Source organism: Aspergillus thermomutatus, assembly GCF_002237265.1.
Source record: "Aspergillus thermomutatus strain HMR AF 39 chromosome Unknown NODE_5, whole genome shotgun sequence".
NCBI classification, from domain to species: domain Eukaryota; kingdom Fungi; phylum Ascomycota; class Eurotiomycetes; order Eurotiales; family Aspergillaceae; genus Aspergillus; species Aspergillus thermomutatus.
The window spans coordinates 131,264-149,159 of NW_020798053.1; the positions used below are offsets into that span (position 1 = coordinate 131,264).

Here is a 17,896-nt window from a genome sequence, read left to right on the forward strand (position 1 = left end):
TGTTTAAAAAAAGGGATGGGTAATGCTGCCATGAATTGATATCTGGACAACTCATTGAAACACACAAACGGCATGTTCAGTCCTAATACTTGTGAAAGAAAAGGGTTATAGACATAAGATAAGCAACAACTGACTGACTAGAGTACCTTATCCTTCGTAATAGCTGCACATTTGCTTCTGGTTGGGGGACATAGAAAAGGCCTTTGAAAGCTGTCCGTGGAGAAGCAAGCCTCGGTGACGTCGACGCGAGCTGTTGGAGCTCTCTGAAAACACAACTCTCATCACCCGTTCCCATTCCTCCTCAACCCCGCACCAAGCTTGGTCGCCGACATGTCGGAGCTTGATTATGCGACAGATGAGGATGTGGAGGATGGCAATGCCTTTTCCTTTTGGCCTACAGTAAGCCATCGCTCCATATTTCACTGATTCCAGCAGCTGACGGTCCGATAACCTCCAGGACGCGCTGGCAGCGTCCTTTCGCGCCCTTGTTTCGAAACAAGCACAGAAAGCCTATCTGGGAACTCTGTTATTCGTGATCACTACTATATGCATGTTCTTTGTTTCGTCGGTTGCATATGGGATATTTTACTATTGGTTCATCCCGCAAATTGGGCTTGCGCGACAAGTGCATCTACAGTTTGGGTAGGTCAACGACGGAGATTCCGCAGCCTCGATTGCTCTCATGTGATAGAAAAAGATCTTTGGCTGATTATCGAGATTTCGGTCTCTAGTGATGGCCAACCTTGGGGTACCGCCTCCCTTGGGCCAGAGCTGGTCTCTCAGCAAGCATACGATGTCGCCGTGAAACTCGAATTGCCGCGGACACCCTCCAATCTTGCTGCCGGAAACTTTATGCTAGATCTATCTCTCTTTTCCCGCCCTTCGACGTCCGCCACCACTGGCCAAAACACATCCTCGAATCGGATCGTTCACTCGCGCCGCCCGGCTATACTGACGTATACGTCGCCTATGGTGGATACCGCCAGCAAGATCTCTGTCATGCCGCTGTATGTACTGGGGTGGCAGCGTGAAGCGGAAACTCTGCGGGTGCCGATGCTTGAGAAGGTTGAGTTCGCTCGTGGCTGGCGCAACCTTCCAGCGAGTTTACGCCTTGAAATCCATAGTAAGGAGCTGATGCAGGTTTACTCGGCTCATGTGGAATTTCGAGCCAGGTTTACGGGGCTAAGGTACGTCACATTTACCGGCAAGGATTCTGGGCATCTTTTGGACTAATAGAGCAATAGATGGGTCATGTACAACTGGAGGATCCTATCGTTCTTGGTCTTCAGCTTCAGCTTCTGGAGCGTCTCCATGATCTCTTCAGGCGTTGCATGGCTTGTCCTGGCTTCGTTATGGAGCACGAAGCCAGTGAATCAGGTAAAGATCAAGCAAGAGGCTCGTGGGAAGACTCCAATCAAGGAGGAATATGATGGCGAGGCAACCGAGATTTCTGCTCTGGACTCACCTTCCGACTCACACTCACCGAAGCACCGGCTGACGAGTAGGGTCAAGAAGGAAGGAGACTTCGAAGAGGAGACGAAGCACTCTTATACCAGCGACACAGACGAAGGAGGTCATGATCCTGGTGGTGGAAGAGACGCTTGGCCTTCTGAGAGTGGTGCAGGGACTGGTTTAGAGAGCGCAGAGGCGAGGGGCGTCCAGCGACGCCGTAGCCGTTTATTTAGCGAAGGCCACTCATAGGCAGGACGTTCGATCTGCCTTTGGTGCTAGAGCTCTTAATGCTGACTTTAAGTCCTTGATACCCAAGTAATTGCGAGCGATGTATATATGTCTCATGGTGGTGCGGGTCCTGAGTCTCAAGTCGAACCATTTCGTTGCTATACTTTTTCCTATCATGAGGACGGTGTATAAGCCAGTAATAGACACAAAGTTCTTTGGTCCTCGAGCATTTACATAGTATACAATGCTATCGATGGAGAGGAATCCATCATCATTAACACAGGCCTCGGATGGGAAGACGAATGGGCTGCCCGAAAATGCGGAGTAAAATGGCCCACTCGCCATCAAGAAACTGCCCCTCCATGTGCAATCCAACTCTTCCACCAACAGACTCCTTTGGCCGCAATTAGTCGCAATGCACATTTTGGTAAGTTGAACTCTTGCGGTCCCTTCAACGCGGAGTTACCCAGCTCATGGCATGCTCCTCAACCTAGGTGGTCAACGATGACGGTCCTCCGTCGAACCAATCTTCGCCTTACGTCCATTCCCTTGTCCATACCCTTCAGTCCGCCGGCCACGTTGTATCAGTGGTCCTGCCTCATCAGCAGCGATCATGGATTGGTAAAGCGCACTTGATCGGTGCCTCTGTAAGACCAACCTACTTCCGGCCCGGAACCCTGCACGAAGACAATGGCACCATCCACGACTTCCCTCGCGGCGATGACGCCGAGGACGGAGACGAGTGGCTTCTCATCGACTCGACGCCGGCAAGCTGCGTGCAGATCGGTCTTTTTCACTACTTTCAGGAACGCGGCCCCGTCGACGTGGTCGTTTCAGGTCCGAACTACGGCCGGAATACGACTGCCTTATTCGCTTTGTCGAGCGGCACAATCGGAGGCGCTTTGGAGGCTGCGCACTGTGGGAAACGCGCCATTGCCCTTTCATATGCGTTTAGCTCGCGCAACCATGACCCTGTTGTGATCGCTGAAGCATCGCAGCACTCGGTGAAGCTGATTGAATACCTCTGCGAGAACTGGGCGGAGGGAGTGGATTTGTATAACATCAATGTGCCTCTGGAGCCGGGGATGAGCAAGTGCAAGGTGCTATATACCGATATGCTTGACAATAGGTGGACTGGCAGCTGCTTTCAGGCCGTCGATGCAGCGCTCCCGGATGAGACTCCCCAGCTGCAGGAGCAGAGGCTGCGCGACCAGGGTGAACGACTGGGGGAGAAGCCCACTGCCGCTCCGGGGACAGGGCCTCTCAGGAGGATCCGGTTCCAGCACAAGCACTTTCAGTGGAATCCTGATTTCACAGACGTGTGGAAGAGTGTTGAGGCGAGTGGACCGGGCAATGATGGTCGCGCTGTGCGTGAGGGAATGACAAGGTTTGTCCTCTCGACCCTGACTCATGTTTTACTCTGTATCGGCTTGTAGCTGACTCTTTGGGTCCAGTGTTACCCCTCTCAAGGCCACCTTTATGCGTACACCAGGCATCCAAGGCGAAATTAAGCTGTGAGTGAACCCTTATGACGAGCGGATCCGCGTCTAAACAGGTCCAGCTAGATCATGAGCGTGTCGCGTTGCTCTATATACGACCTTGATCATATTCTCCGTGTCTTTTGTCCCCTCCCTTCTAGCGTTCTTCTTGTTTGTTTTGGTCGATGGTCCATGGTCGTATTCTAGAAGACATGCATTCTAATCAGCCTAGACTCTGTAGCTCAGATAATGATGAACCTGCATTCTATTCCATCCTGGATAGCGACGATTCTTACGTCCAGAGTCTGATGGAACAAGCCTTACAGCGTCGCCTCCGCAAAGGTCATTGTCAAATCATATCGAAGCTGTCCGATCTTCCTTCCCCTTCCACCCCTCTCTTTCAATATCGCGAATACGAACGGCTGGACTTTGAGCATGCGATGATGAACTCGGCTACATCCTTGGTCAACGCCTATATCATCCGAAAAGCGCTGATCCGCAAGCACTACCTCTCCAACACAGTGACCAACTGGGTCACCAAACACCCCAACAGCGTACTACGGAATCATTTCAAATTCGCATACGACTTCGAGCTAGACTACGCCGAATTCCTCGACGAAGCCCTGCTCGAGGCATACGAGCTCCGCGAAAGCCTGGACAGCAACGAAGGCAAACCGGACTCAGAAAAGGAATGGTGGATTCTGAAAGCAGGAATGAGTGACCGCGGACAAGGCATCCGTCTCTTCAACAGCGAGGATCAACTGCGCGAGATCTTCGAAGAATGGGAGGAGGACTCAGATGACGAAAGCGGATCCGAGAACCCAGATACTGGTCGACCGGAAGACCAGGACCAGGACCAGGATAGGGACGGGGACGGACAGGGCGTCGTCACCTCCCAGCTACGCCACTTCATCGCCCAACCCTACATCGACCCTCCCCTCCTTCTACCCTCCTCATCGAACCGCAAGTTCCACATCCGCACTTACGTGCTGGCTGTCGGCTCATTGAAAGTCTACGTCTTCAAGGAGATGCTGGCTCTCTTCGCCGCGAAACCATACTGTCCTCCATGGGAGGACGAAGACGAGGTCATCGATCTCGCCAGACACCTCACAAACACCTGCTTCCAAGAAGGCGGCAGCACCAACGAAGGAAGCGTCCGACGGTTCTGGGAACTGGATCACCATGTACCCGGATTGAGCCACGACTGGAAGGAGAAGATATTCGACCAGATTTGCGCCGTCACCGGAGAGGTCTTCGAGGCGGCCGCACGAGGCATGATGGTCCATTTCCAGACCCTGCCAAACGCCTTTGAGCTCTTCGGTGTTGACTTCCTCGTCGACAATGATGGAGTTCCCTGGCTGCTGGAACTGAATGCTTATCCAGACTTTGGTCAGACTGGTGAAGAGCTCAAGGACCTCGTTGTTGGCCGCCTCTTTGAGGAGACTGTCGAGGTTGCCGTCAAGCCTTTCTTCGGTATGGGTGATTCATCAGTAAAAGGAACAAGTGACTTGAGACTGGTTGCCGACCTTGAACTGGGCAGGAAAGCCTAATGAGCTGGGCAGCTATTGCGCATATAAAGCATGGAGTTTTAGTAAGATCGTCTTCCTCTCTATTGATTGGATTATGTCTCATCATTGATCCATCCGAACACAGTCACGGGGTTTTTTAGAGGAACGAATTTTTAAAGAGGCGTCCTTGATCAAAGTGATTTGTAGTCTATATCTCTCGGTTAAAGGTTAGCCGTGTCTTTTCTTCCTGCTTCTGCCTTTTGTACACTCTGCCATTCTGTCCGCACTCGACCAGAAGCACATAAATTGTGTAACAATAGCATAGACTTAGAAATTCAATCATGGCGAGTGTCCCTGGCGTCAGAAGTGAGCAATATCAGTATTCAAGCCGATGCCTGCAGGCTCACTTTCCGTGCGCTTTCTACGACTATTGGCTTCCTTCCTCGACCCTTTCCCTCTCTTTCGTGCTTTCTTTGGGTATGCGATAATGACCCTGTCGCTTGCTTGCTGCGGTCCAGTCGCGGATTGACCATTGTCACCCTCAACTGCACGAGTCCGATGCTTCGTGGAAGCGGCAGGCCTGGGACTCTTGTTCTCATCGGTAACGGGGAGCCTTGGAACAGCACTCTTCGCCATCTGTGAGTTGAAAGTCCTCGACAAAATTCGCTCTTCACCTAAGCCTTGCTGTTGTATGTCCTTTTGGCCTGAGACATGCTGGCAGTCGACCTGCTGATTCCTGTTTCCGTCGAGTTGCTGCATGACGATGCGTTGCTGCGCAATAGGAATGAATTCGGGTGCGTCAGGCTTCCACTCACCCCTTCGGGATGATTTCTTGACACGCAAATTGATCTCAGAAGAATGATCGACAGACTGAATATCCTGCACTTCACCTTGGTCCTCATGCTTGGCTTTGGAATTGGCAAGCTTGTGACGCAGCTTGGCAATGCGCAAAGCAGGCATTTCATCTACAAGGCTTTGTTCATGATCATTCCCAGCGATATCATCCGTGTCTTCTGCTTGAACCTCCTCTTCAATCCCTTGTAGAGCCGAATGTGGTTGCAATCGTCTGCTCGAAACTGCTCCCATTGGTGGTCTCCTTCTCGGTTGACGTGACCAAAGATCATTGTGTGAGGGATCGCTTTCTTGCGCCGTTGCACCGTAATTCATACTTTCATCTCGTCTGTTATAAACGGCGCCACGGCGCACATGGTCATCCGGGATCAGTGACGCAGCTGCTTCTGGATCAGACTCGCAGTGGCAGGGTACCGTCCAAGATCCAACAACGACGCAGAGAAGCATCACAAGGCTGACAAAACGAATGGCACGAATGCATATAAGAAATATAGCCATTATTTTCCCTACTTGTATGGGATAAACAGACGACGTCACCAGAAACAGCTCCAGGACCATATATAGAAGAGAACAACCTCCGAGGGAGACGCTCGGGATTCCCCTTGGCTTCAAATAAACCAGCATTAAGAAAGACCAGAAGATCGCGGAGCCCGAGAGATATACCTAGCATAAGAAAGCCGCGTTAGTCCGGTAGGGTATCACTAGGGATGCAGCCAAAAAAGGTCCTTACAGCGCCTTCGACCCAGGTTACCACAGTTCGCAGGAAAGGAACGATTAGCACACAAGATAATTCCCAAGCCTGGCGGGTCAGCATTCCATAATGAGACTTGGTGAGCTCTGAATGAACTGGGAGACTGCCTTACATAGGTCAAAATGATCCCTCCGATGAGGACTTCAGTGAATACATAAAGAAGCCTACACCTCGTCTCGTTCAGATAGCCTCTGGGGCGCGAGGCGAAGATCCCCGTCTTCGCAGACAGGAAGTAGAACATGCCCGCAGCGAACGGCAGTGAGCAAAGGATCCCCGCAACTGCATGAGGGCTGAGGTCTCCGAGGCGATATATGTTCGAGGAGACCATACTGAAGGGCTGGAGAGCAGACGGAGAGGTTGAATGTGACAAGCGTAGGACACCAGCAGTACTTGCAGCAAAAGCTGATCCGGAAAAACTAATGAGAGCTGATATGGATTGGTGAGGACGAGGAAGAAGGACACGCGAAGTAGTTGTCAGGGACGCCTTCCTTTTTAGTGTGAAAGGTGTGCGCAGCGCACAAGTGACGCTTTCCTAGAGGGGAAAGGGCTATGGGTCAAGAGCCTTCACCATCAAAAGAGTATGGCATCGATGGACATTCCTATGAGCATTCAAATGGCGAGGGACTAAAGAAGTGGCATGATCATTGCAGCAACATCTATTGAATATCATCGCCGTTTAGCTCGTGGTCGGTCGAATGTAGGCTAATCAGCAGCTATGCCGTCTCTCAAGAAATAGTCACGTACATGGGTCCACGACTGATAAGTTGGGGAGAAGGGGGAAACATGGCACGTTCGAAGCTTAAGATGAAGGGACATGACAGGACTTCATGTGAGAAACATGCTCCAACAAGCTCAACCATCATCGAAGCATTCCAGGAGTTAAGAGCTCAGCCAAACCGTTGTTTAGCCAATGTTTTGAGCCATCCAATGGTCTCCTCTTCCTTCTTGCGATATTGTTGAAGTCGCTCTTCCCGTTCCGCTGCTCGAGCTCGGAGTATCTCTTCCCTTCTGATTTCACGCTCATTCTTTTTTCTTTGCTCTTTAGCTTGTGCCTTTTTTATGGCATCTAGATCGTTCTCGCCGGAGCCCATAAGTTCGTCGTCGGATGCTGCATCTACGGGTGAGCCACCTCGCCGTGATTCAGCGAAGGCACGGTTTGCAGCGGCCGCCTCTCGACGCTTCTCCATGCGCCTTTCATGTGTCCCAGGCTCCGCGCGGGGTGCAATCTCATCCTCTATCTGTCGCATCTCAGACTTGTGAGAGCGTGTCTCTGCACGGTGCTGCTTTCTTGCGTCCTGGCGGGCCGCGATGGCATCCTCTACGGCAGACTCTGCCAGACACACAGTGTTAGCCTCGTCATTGATAATGCTAGCGAGATGTGCGCACCTTTTCGTAACTCCAAGTCCTGTATTGTCGGGATTGTTGGTCCAGCGGACGGACCACCTCGATCCCTGGCTGACACCTCATGATGAGGAAGTATGGGACCGTACTCTTCCTCGTCCTCGGAAACGAATTCCCGTTCATTCTGCCTGGCTGTCGCCTCTGCCACGTCGCCAGTGTCGGCATCTTTACCTCGGCCACCTTGTTTATAATCTGGTGAATCATGACGTCGTCCAGGGCCGGATGCTGGGGGATGTTCTGGGGCATTGCGACGGGCTTTCTCGAGTGTGCTAGGGTCATACCACCCTTCGGCGAGTTCTCCACGGTTCCTATAATGTCAATCACTAATTCTGATTTTTCCGGCTATCAAGACGTAGTTCATCGCGTGCTGGCCAACGCAAGCGAACAATTGCACTGGCGGCACATTGCAGAAAATCTGTAGTCGCTCGAGGTAACGGGATCCTTACCATTTTCGAATAAAGCTCTTCCATCTACCCTTGATCTCCTCTTCGCTCAAGTCTTCCATTATTAGTCCCTTCTGGATATCGAGGTACATGGCGAACATGGGTTCGTAATGGATCAGATCCCGTTTCGAAAGCTCTCGTGCTTGGAAGGGAAGCACCACAGGCACCGAAGAGTCTGGCTGCGTATGCCGATCGCGTCGGTCTTGTTCATGACTGTGGTCTCGATGACGGTGATGACTATGACGTGAGCGATGGTGATGATGATGTCTTTTGTGTCTGTCACTTCGGTCTGGCGAGCGCGAGCGCGAATCGTGATCTCGGTGGGATCTGTCCCTATGGCGATGATCGCGGGTAGACATTGTGTGGTGTTTCTTAGGTGGTCACTTTGGTTCGGATCCTTAAAAGGTTGTCAAGGAAAGGGACGATCAATTTATCTGAGATCCGGGCGAACGATCGGAAGAGAAGCGGCCAGAAGCTGCGGGTCACTTGCCAAGCTTTTCTGGGGAAATGGGACAGGATTCTATGAGGATAAAGCCATAAATATCGCCCATGCTTCTTTTTTACTTTCATTTTCTTTTAGGAGTCTTCTATCCCTTCGACATAGAAAGGTCATTTCTTGGAATTTTTCAAAATATAAGCGAGGAGGTATGCAAATAGCTTGTTACCCTTCGTTTCCTCATTGATAATAAGCACGTGGTACTACCTGAGAATCCAGTACTCCTATTGTAAATACATTCAAGAAATAAAGGGCAGTGGCTCTTATTACCATATACATGGATAAATGAAAGAGTGTTCAGATTTTGCCAGCGCATACACAATCTCAGTATAAAATCAATCAGCTGGCTGGAGCGCTCTGTTGCTCCTTATTGTCAGAAGAGCTGTCTCCTGCAGGGGTAGGAGTTGACTGAGTAGTGGTCTTCGACCGGTTGGCAGCGGCCATCTGCCAAGCAGGAATGGAGGCGCCTCTGCCAAATTGCGCAAGAGGGCTACTAGCCGCGGCGCCGGCGGTCGTGCCGGCGCCTGGCTGTGCTGGAGAGGGCTGCGATTCTTGTGTAGTAGGAGTTGCTGTAACGCCGTTGGTAGTAGCGGGAGTGGTAGCCGGCGACGCCTCCTGCGCGGGTCGAGCGACGCTGGGCAGAGATGATGCGCTGATAGTCCTTCCGGCAACAGGGGCGCTGGATGCGCCGCTGCCACTGAGCCTGTTACCAAGCAAAGTCTTCAAGCTCTTCAATTCAGCGCCAAGTTCCTTCAACCGGGTTTCATTTCCTTCCCGAGCGCCCTCAAGAGCCTTGGGGATGGCGTCCTTCAATGATTTAACTTCATCGCTGATGCGGCGGGTTTCGTCATCCCGTCGGCGAGAAGCGGTCTTCAGATCGGCCACCAAGGTTTCAACTTCCCGAAGCGCTGTGTCCAGCCGCTCTGTGCGCGCTTCTTCAGCTGACTTCAATGCCGCAGTATCTGTGGAAAGTTGCTCAATCAGAGCAAAAGCGCGAGAAAACTGTTCATCGATGTGCTCCTTGTCTTGTTCCAATTGGGGTGGTGTAGGAGGGGCGATTAATGGCGCAATGTATCGCTTGAGAATCATTTGTTACCATCATCGCAAAAGAAGAAAAGTCGAGCGGACTGCGGAATCGATATACTAACCTTTGTGACGGTGTATAACCCATATCCCACACCTCCGACTACTGTAGCCATGATAAACCAATCCCGCCAGTCCCTCTTGGGAGGTCTACCAATTAACAAATCAGCTTTCAGGCTTTATATCTAAATACCACGGGTTGAGGGGTAATGCTCTTACTCTGGAGGGGCCTGCCATTGGCCATAGGGAGGGTAGCCATACCCTGGTGGTGGTGGAGGGGGAGGACGGTAGACAGCGTGTTGAGTAGAAGGTTGATAGCCTTGCGTCGAGGCGACAGCAGAAGCAGCAGCGGACGGGTCTTCACCGGTGCGGGATAAAGCGAGATTGATCTCTTCCTGTGTAAGGTTCTTTGACTGAAGAAATGCGACTCTCTTCTCAATGGGCGATGAAGCCACAGAAGGATCCTGTAGAACTGTTTAGGTGTTAGGCTTCACGTCCACATTCAAGTTGGAATGGTTTCGAGGTAGAGCACACGCACATGAAACCTATTCAAGAACAACGGTCAGCTCCGACTCCGATAACAGCATCAAACACTCGGGCACGGTACATACAGCAGAGGAGACAAGCTCCTCGCGAGGAGCCATGATGATAGTCTAAACAACAGCTTCAATCAAGATAGCCGTCCTCAAAATATTTTAGAGGTAGAAAGGTCGTGAAGAGAAGTCAGTTGAAGAATTGGAGAAGACGGATGGGGAAATTAATGCTCATGGCGACAGATGCTCATCGGCACCGGATGAGGCCTGTTCACCTGGACCTCGGAACTTGCGCTGCTTACGGTAATTACCGCCAATGATACAACCACTGGCGGAGTTTCCCCAGATCTCGTGATCTTGTGATCTCGTGATTATAGCCGCAGGAAGAACTGTTGTTCCGAAGTAACTCACCGCCTGCTGGATTGAGCGACATAATGGCATGTGCTTGTTTACATCTTTCGGTCGCTGTTTTGCACCTCATTGGCAACGCATCAAATCCCGTCCTTATCATTTTATGTGAGGGGAAATCGACTGTGTCATATTTCCGCGCATCCACAACTTATTTTTTTTTGGCTTTTTTGTATCCTTGGACCCTCAACCATTTTGTGGACATATCTCATTCGAACGTTCGCTTTAATCACGAGTTCATTGCCGCAGTCGCGGCTTCCATTTATCATGTCGCAGGATACGGGATTGTTCAGTATCAGGCGCCCCCGAGAAGTATGAGCGTCATGCCTCTCCCTTGATATCCTTGATACATCGTATCATTCAATGCGCGGTGACTGACTGCGACTAACATAATCCTGGATACAGACTTTGGGGAGCGTTCAGAACTATTCGGCCCTACCGCAACCCTCATCGGCCCTAAAGCGCACCAGCTCCATTGGGTATCAGAATCCTCCTTTTACCTCACAACACACGCGCTCTATGTCACTACTAAACTCTGCAAGTCGCCCTCAGCAACCGAATTTCCAGCGCTCTTCATCCGGCGGGGCGTTTGGTGCCGATGCTGGGCTTTCGTCGGTCAGGCGATCTGTATCGAGCAACATCTTTCATGGCGCCAGTGTTGGTCGCCCAAGCTATGCGTCGGGCTCACTATCCGCCAGCTCTGCATCGCAGAGTCTACAAAGGAGAAGCAGCGTCTTTTCGCGACCGTCAATGGGAGGGCCAATGGGACATCAGTCTTTTTTCACCCAAGTGCCCAGTGCTGCCGGTGTTCCTCGAGATCCACGACCTCTCAGGGATAGGTCCTTCCAGGCTAGAATTGGACAGGAGCTCCTCGAATACCTGACCCACAATAACTTTGAGCTGGAGATGAAACATTCGCTGGGTCAGAACACACTCCGATCGCCAACCCAGAAGGACTTCAACTACATTTTTCAGTTTCTGTATCATCGCATCGATCCGGGGTATCGGTTCCAGAAGAGCATGGATGCAGAGGTTCCGCCAATTTTGAAGCAACTGCGCTACCCATTCGAGAAGGGTATCACCAAATCGCAAATCGCTGCAGTCGGAGGCCAGAATTGGCCTACTTTCTTGGGCATGCTGCATTGGTTGATGCAATTAGCGCAGATGATGGATCGGTTCGTGCTTGGGGAGTACGATGAGGCCTGTGCGGAGATGGGTGTGGACGTGTCGGGGGACCGCATTATCTTCCGTTTTTTGACCGGGGCGTACCACGACTGGCTGCAGGGTGGTGAAGATGAGGATGATGAGACTGCTGAGAAACGTCTTGTGCCCCATATTGAAGCAATGGCTCAGGAGTTTGAGAAGGGGAACGAGAAGTACGTGCAGGAAATGCAAGTTTTGGAAGCGGAGAACCGGGCGCTACGCGATCAGATTGACGAGTTGGAGAAGAATGCCCCCGACATGGCTAAATTGGATAAGCATTTCAGAATTTTGGAGGACGACAAGCGGAAGTTTGAGGACTACAACCAAAATGTTCAGGGCAAGATCGAGAAGTACGAAAATCGCATCAAGTTCTTGGACGAGGAGATCCAGAAGGTCGAGGCGGAGCTTCAGGCAGCCGAAGAAGAGCGATCCAGCCTTCAGTCCAGCGTTGATCAACAAGGGCTTACTATTCAGGATATTGATCGCATGAACACTGAGCGGGATCGACTGCAGAAAAGTCTCGAAGATACTACGGCCCGGTTGGAAGAGACGCATGCCAGGGTCATGGAAAAGGAAGCCGAAGCTAGTAGGAAACTTGAAGATCTGGAGGAAATCGTTAAAGTTTATAATACACTCGGCTATCAGACTAGTCTGATTCCTTCCACTGCCGTCAATGCCAAGGGTCAGGATTACGAACTCAGTCTGAACATCAACGAGAATAGCTTCTCCGCGTCGCAGATTGGTGGTCTGCCGAACCGGATTTCTTCCGAGGCAGACCGGCTGCTAGCGGAGCCTTTTACGGGCTATCACCCGGCGCATCTGCTCAGCTTGGATCTTCGGGGTATGGTGCGCAGTAGCTTGCAGGCTCTTCGGAAGGAGATCAATGAGCGCCGAAAACGGGCGATTGATGATGACTTGGAGCGTCGCAATTTGCTAGACAATATCAAGGAAGCGATGGATGAGAAACGGAGCGAGGTTGAAGCTCTGGAGCATAAGCGGCGGGCTGCTGAGGAGGAGTTTGAGCGATTGAAGGAGATCACTACCACTCAGAAGCTTGCCTCCGACGCCCAAATTGAGAAGATGGAAAAGGAATTGGCCAAGATGCGAGCAACTTTGAGCGAAAGTGTGCAGTTGATGGAACAGCGGGAAATGAACACCAACATCGAGTACGAACAGCTCACACTTCGGGCTAATGCGTTACGAGAGGAACTTCATACCAATGTGGAAAGCATGTTGAACGACGTAATTCGATTCAAGGTGCACGTTCAGAAGGGTCTAGAGGACTATGAAAGCTTCGTCGTCGATGAGGTGGAGCAGGAGCTTGGAGGTGACATGCCTATGACAGAGGATGTCACTAGTCAATTTGAGGAAATCTGAGTTGCGAGAACGCTGACGATTCTGCTATAATCATGATTGACCATTGTTCTTGCGGAAATTCATCCTATGTCTTGTATTGTTGACAGTTGCCGTTACTCAGTTTCGGCTCACTCGAAGCCGAGGATGATCATCGCCAAAAACATCAGCGAAAGCGCGTATGTGTTCTCGGACTCATCAAATTTTTTTTTCGTTTGTGGCGTTGTTGGACAGGTGATATGGGTTCTTGTGGGTTGACATGTTCTATATCTGAATTGTTCGGATGCTCTTGATATTGACGATTGATACCTCTTTCTACATAACTTGTTGAGATGTTCGTTCTGTTCGTGATATCACTAGGCGAAGGTGTATATACACATTCCATACACGTTACCTCAAGTTCTCTTTCTTCCTGCTCAGTTTGTAACTCCAGTGTCTGCCTAGACAATGGACATACTCAGGCCGATCATCAAGGGCTCCTTTTCCCAATCGCGAGAAGTCCTTCGCTTCAAGGGTTGCTTGCCGATTGCCACCAGGCTTCAACTACTACCTTGCGTTCGTCATCATTGATAGCCAACCTGTGACCTGATGGTTCATATCATATCCTTCTCACTTCTGCTCAAATGTCCTGTCAGTATCTGTCCTTTGTTGATTCGCTTATCTCCAGCGATTATTGACAGGAAGGGGACGCGCACGCTTACGAGACTCGTATTTCCCACACACGGCGAGACAACAAGCCGACCAGTCGTAGCCAAAAGCAGGATATGACCGCGTCAGGAATCTCTTTTTCCCAGTCTCGTGTAGATTACACAGCGAGCAACCAACAATTTACTCATGGGGCCGGGTAGGGCTCGCAGCTGGCTGCGTATTCGTCAACCCGCCAGCAGCGAGTCACTATGCCCGCTTTTCATTGAGAGCGGCGGTAGTATTCCTTGTATAACATCTGCCTTAAGAGTGATTGGCATGTCTCATTGAAGCGTTGGGGGCCGATGGCTGTGCTCATCCGAAGTGCTGCGTACAGCTGCCGTGTTAGTCCTTGCCTTTTGGGATGAACGACCAATTGGCATCATATTGAGAGATAACGCTATATTGAGGATCTGCTCGTATCTTTGATAATCTGGGTTGATCCCGCGAGCTTCTAAATAAATCTGCGGCGCGGCTGTTGGATCTGCCTTTGGCCCTCTCGGCCCCCAGCGATTGGAGATAATGCTATCAACATTTCGGGTAAGAGAATGGCGAGGAACTTCATGGGCGCAAAATGATAAATGAGGACGTGGAGGAGCGGAGGTCATTGTCTAAGGTATATATACCACTGGAGACTCCAACTGAATCCAATTCCAAGCTCCAACCAGTGCTGTGCACAGGAAGATCGCGCCCAAAAATCTTATCGGTCAATAGACCTTGAGCAAGAAGTCTAGCTTGTGCTACTGAGCCACCATGAAAGCTTTCGCAATCGTTCTCAGCGCCATTGTGGCTCTCTGTGTCAACCCAGCTCTAGCTCGTGTACCTGGAAGGCCTTCTACTCCCGTTTCTTCCTCCTATACGGTAAGTCCAAATGTGAACAATCCTCCAGCCTGACTCCCAACTGATGTAGCTGCCATGAAGCCTTCGGGAACGCCGTCTTCGAGTTCTTGCATCCCATCAGCCACACCATCCATGACTCCGTCCACGACTCTATGGCCGTCGAGAGACCCTAGGCCCACAGGAGCTTTTCCCTGGCACTCTTCCACTTTCAGCCATTATCCAAGCGTAAGCTGCACACCGAGTGGAAGGCCTCCGCTCCGAGGACCTCACGGTGGTGGTCCTGAATGGGCCCCCGATCACCGACAGCCGCCTGCTGAGGAATTTGAAGACTTCCGTCCAAGGAAGTTCAAGCGCCTGTGAACTCTTGGGGAGAATCCAATAGAGTTGAAGAATTTGTGTCGCTTGAAGGCATCCGTTTGTTATATAAGTAGACCGTTAGTCCTATTGTTGATTTTGGGGGAAGTGATGTATGGTTCGGCTGCTGGATCAGTCATTCGTTATCAATTCTGCAGTTATCAGGCGTTGATGTATCTGAGATATTACATGACCATCAAAAGACATCCGAATAGAACAGAGCTCGTTTCCATGTCTCAGCTACAAGGGTAGAATCGAATTGAACACAGTCGGATGGTTCGTGGACAGCTTTATCTGATAGTACAAACAGCCGAGCTGTGGTTGGCTGAGGATTGATGACTAAAGCTACCGGCGATACTTTTTCGTTGCCGCCGACAAGCAAATCCCTCTGAAGATTAGAGAAAAATCTACAGCTCCCACCTTCACACAATTGTGGCCCACAGGACTTATTTATGGTGTCGTTCGGAAATGTGGAATCGGCTAAACGATTAGATATGCGCTGCAGACGTCTCTCGGACGGTCATATCGATTTTTGGATCCCCCTTCCGCAGGCCTCGTCCGCAACGTCCTCCGCCGTGTCATGAAAAAGTGCCTGGGTCCAGCTCGTCTGCCGTGTCTGGGCCGCAGGTTCTCCTCGTCCCATTCTCCGTTCGCTTGGTACGGTCGTTCATTCAGCTCTTCGCTTCGACTGAGTCTCCCGAGCTGTAGAATCTACCCAGGTAGGCGACAATGGAGTCGCCCGTTCTCCGCGAGGTCTGCGGCTATCGTCGACCGCCAGCTGCTGCGAGACTATGTTCGATTTGAGAGGAAGAGATGCCCAGTGTCGGGGCCAAAATCGAGACAGGAGGACCCCAATTCTTGGATTCCTCTACTAGAACATTACCTGCCGCCATCCCTGCGGAAAATCCCCGAGGAAGCCGCCGTGACGGATGCCGAGTTCGACGACGCAACAACCATAGGCCGGGAGTCCCTTGCGCAGACTATCGAGCTAGCCAATTTGCTCTTCTACGCTCGGACTGAGGGGAACATCGATCTACTGGCGTACTTGGGTTTTCGGTTGAACAATTGGCCTGCGGTGAATGTTCTTCTGACTCGGCTATTGGACGCTGCGGACACACTTGACAAGTATTCGATACCCCGCAGGCCTCTATCCAGCCATGACTGGGGCTCTGGCGCTGGTGTCTCGCTTGATGAGCTTACCGGTCAGCATGCCGAGAGGGCCCCCGAGCTCGTTCACCTTACCAAGTCGCCAGCGGCGTCGGACCTCACAAGCTTCGACTCGTGGACAGAGCGCCCATTTGCTGACGAACACGCTAAGCGCTTCATGGCGGAAGTCTGGCAAAGCTTGGGATCGATTGTGCTCGCTGCCGCCGATGCGTCCCCGAACGAGTCCAAGCTGGCAATGTCCTACGTCTTTCGTATCCTTGCTCGTCTACACCATTCTGGCGCAGTGTCTGACCGGGTGTACAAATACGATCCTCCGAGTGTGCATCGGGTGAACTTTCGGCCACCGGGAATGCACCTTCTGTCAACGCACATCATGAGCGCGTTAACGGATGCGGCTTGGTTGGCACATGAGGCAGAAGTTGCAGCAAAGGCTGCTGCCGCGGGCAAGGAGTCGCCCTACCTCCCTTTCAATTTAGGTATACGGGAACTTGGACACGAGATTTGGTTAGAGCTAATTCTTTGGTCTTGTGTGGAACATGGGTATATCCAGGAAGGAGTGTGGCTTATAGAACGAATGAGATCACAGACCGATTATCAAGCTTGGGGCTTTGAGAGCTGGAAGCCTCTCATTGAATCTTCCAGGTCGGTTTGGAAGACCAACGTGGACGCAGAAGTGTCTTGGCGTCGTCCCGAAGACATTGACCGTCAGTGGTTGTCACGGAGACACGACGGTCTTGCTCCCTTCAACGGGCTAGGAAAGCGAACGGTCAGCGCCGAAGTCGCCGCAGCGCTTTTAGATAGCCTTCCCAACCTCGTCTATCTGGGCCTCGGCTGGCGCGGTTTATCGCCAAGTGCGCTTCTTCGTCATGTATCAATGCTCAAGCCCGCCATTGTCTCGCCCACGGCTGATGCGAAGTTGCTACCGACGGCCAAACCAACCAACTGGTTCGTCGTTCGTGCCATCGAGTCTGGAGGCTTCAATGCCGAAAATGACCCTCGAGCCTTTGAGGCACTGCTCAAAGTTACTCCCCATGTTGTTCCGCCATGGAGTAACAATACCTCTCCTATGGAAGAAAGCATGGAATCATTGACATCGGGGCAGCTGTACGACGATACATCTGCATTCGCTGGTCTTATGGAGTACAATATAAGGTTCTTTGCCTCGAGACGCTTGTGTACAGATGCATTAGACGCCTTCTCCTGGCTTCAGGAAGTGGTGGACGCGAGCAAGTTGCGGCGAATCCGCGAGTTCTCTGAGCGAGTGGGCCAGTCGGATAATGCTGCTCTACCGTCATTTGACCTTGACAGCCTGGAATCTTTCAAACCATTTGAATCGTCCATGCCGCAGATGTCGATCGTTACAGTAGCTGAATTGCTGGACTTGGTCACGACATCGCGGGCGTTTGCATTCGGGGACTGGTTGTTCTTTTCGAACGACATTGACGGTCCTCCCATTCCTCCAAGTGCGTACGGGAACCAAGCCCTCGCGCCGTCGATCATCCGATTCGCAACCGCCACTAAGAACGAAGCACTGTATAATTCAGTCGTGCGTTCCCTCTCCCAGCCCCTCTCCCTGAACACCATGCGGGCGTTGTTGAATTTCCGGATCGCCATGGGACAGTGGGATTCCGCGATTATGATGCTGGAATACATCCGCGACTA

General features: G+C 51.5%; 7 protein-coding genes across 7 annotated transcripts; 4 read left to right on the plus strand and 3 right to left on the minus strand.

Moving 5' to 3' along the window:
• Positions 1-330: 330 nt before the first annotated feature.
• On the plus strand, positions 331-1,701 carry CDV56_108894 (seipin; the record flags this gene model as incomplete). Its single annotated transcript, XM_026762513.1, has 4 exons — positions 331-399; positions 458-642; positions 732-1,187; positions 1,245-1,701. The coding sequence occupies 4 exons, from the start codon at positions 331-333 to the stop codon at positions 1,699-1,701; spliced, it is 1,167 nt and encodes a 388-aa protein (XP_026618683.1).
• A 394-nt stretch (positions 1,702-2,095) lies between these two features.
• On the plus strand, positions 2,096-4,708 carry CDV56_108917 (putative acid phosphatase; the record flags this gene model as incomplete). Its single annotated transcript, XM_026762536.1, has 4 exons — positions 2,096-2,107; positions 2,175-3,067; positions 3,135-3,194; positions 3,400-4,708. The coding sequence occupies 4 exons, from the start codon at positions 2,096-2,098 to the stop codon at positions 4,706-4,708; spliced, it is 2,274 nt and encodes a 757-aa protein (XP_026618684.1).
• Positions 4,709-5,026: 318 nt separating this feature from the next.
• On the minus strand, positions 5,027-5,752 carry CDV56_108961 (uncharacterized protein; the record flags this gene model as incomplete). The annotated part of the gene is made up of 1 exon (XM_026762580.1): positions 5,027-5,752. The coding sequence occupies one exon, from the start codon at positions 5,750-5,752 to the stop codon at positions 5,027-5,029; it is 726 nt and encodes a 241-aa protein (XP_026618685.1).
• A 1,404-nt stretch (positions 5,753-7,156) lies between these two features.
• CDV56_108989 (uncharacterized protein) lies at positions 7,157-8,205 on the minus strand (the record flags this gene model as incomplete). Its single annotated transcript, XM_026762608.1, has 3 exons — positions 7,157-7,599; positions 7,656-7,978; positions 8,117-8,205. 3 exons carry the CDS (start codon positions 8,203-8,205, stop codon positions 7,157-7,159), a joined length of 855 nt encoding a protein of 284 aa, XP_026618686.1.
• Positions 8,206-8,948: 743 nt separating this feature from the next.
• Positions 8,949-10,336, minus strand: pex14 (putative peroxisomal membrane anchor protein (Pex14); the record flags this gene model as incomplete). The annotated part of the gene is made up of 5 exons (XM_026762637.1): positions 8,949-9,686; positions 9,758-9,842; positions 9,912-10,164; positions 10,231-10,237; positions 10,304-10,336. The coding sequence occupies 5 exons, from the start codon at positions 10,334-10,336 to the stop codon at positions 8,949-8,951; spliced, it is 1,116 nt and encodes a 371-aa protein (XP_026618687.1).
• Positions 10,337-10,900: 564 nt separating this feature from the next.
• NDC80 (kinetochore-associated Ndc80 complex subunit NDC80) lies at positions 10,901-13,213 on the plus strand (the record flags this gene model as incomplete). Its single annotated transcript, XM_026762660.1, has 2 exons — positions 10,901-10,945; positions 11,039-13,213. 2 exons carry the CDS (start codon positions 10,901-10,903, stop codon positions 13,211-13,213), a joined length of 2,220 nt encoding a protein of 739 aa, XP_026618688.1.
• Positions 13,214-14,626: 1,413 nt separating this feature from the next.
• Positions 14,627-16,743, plus strand: CDV56_109090 (uncharacterized protein; the record flags this gene model as incomplete). The annotated part of the gene is made up of 3 exons (XM_026762709.1): positions 14,627-14,734; positions 15,573-16,684; positions 16,734-16,743. The coding sequence occupies 3 exons, from the start codon at positions 14,627-14,629 to the stop codon at positions 16,741-16,743; spliced, it is 1,230 nt and encodes a 409-aa protein (XP_026618689.1).
• Between the last annotated feature and the right edge of the window lie 1,153 nt (positions 16,744-17,896).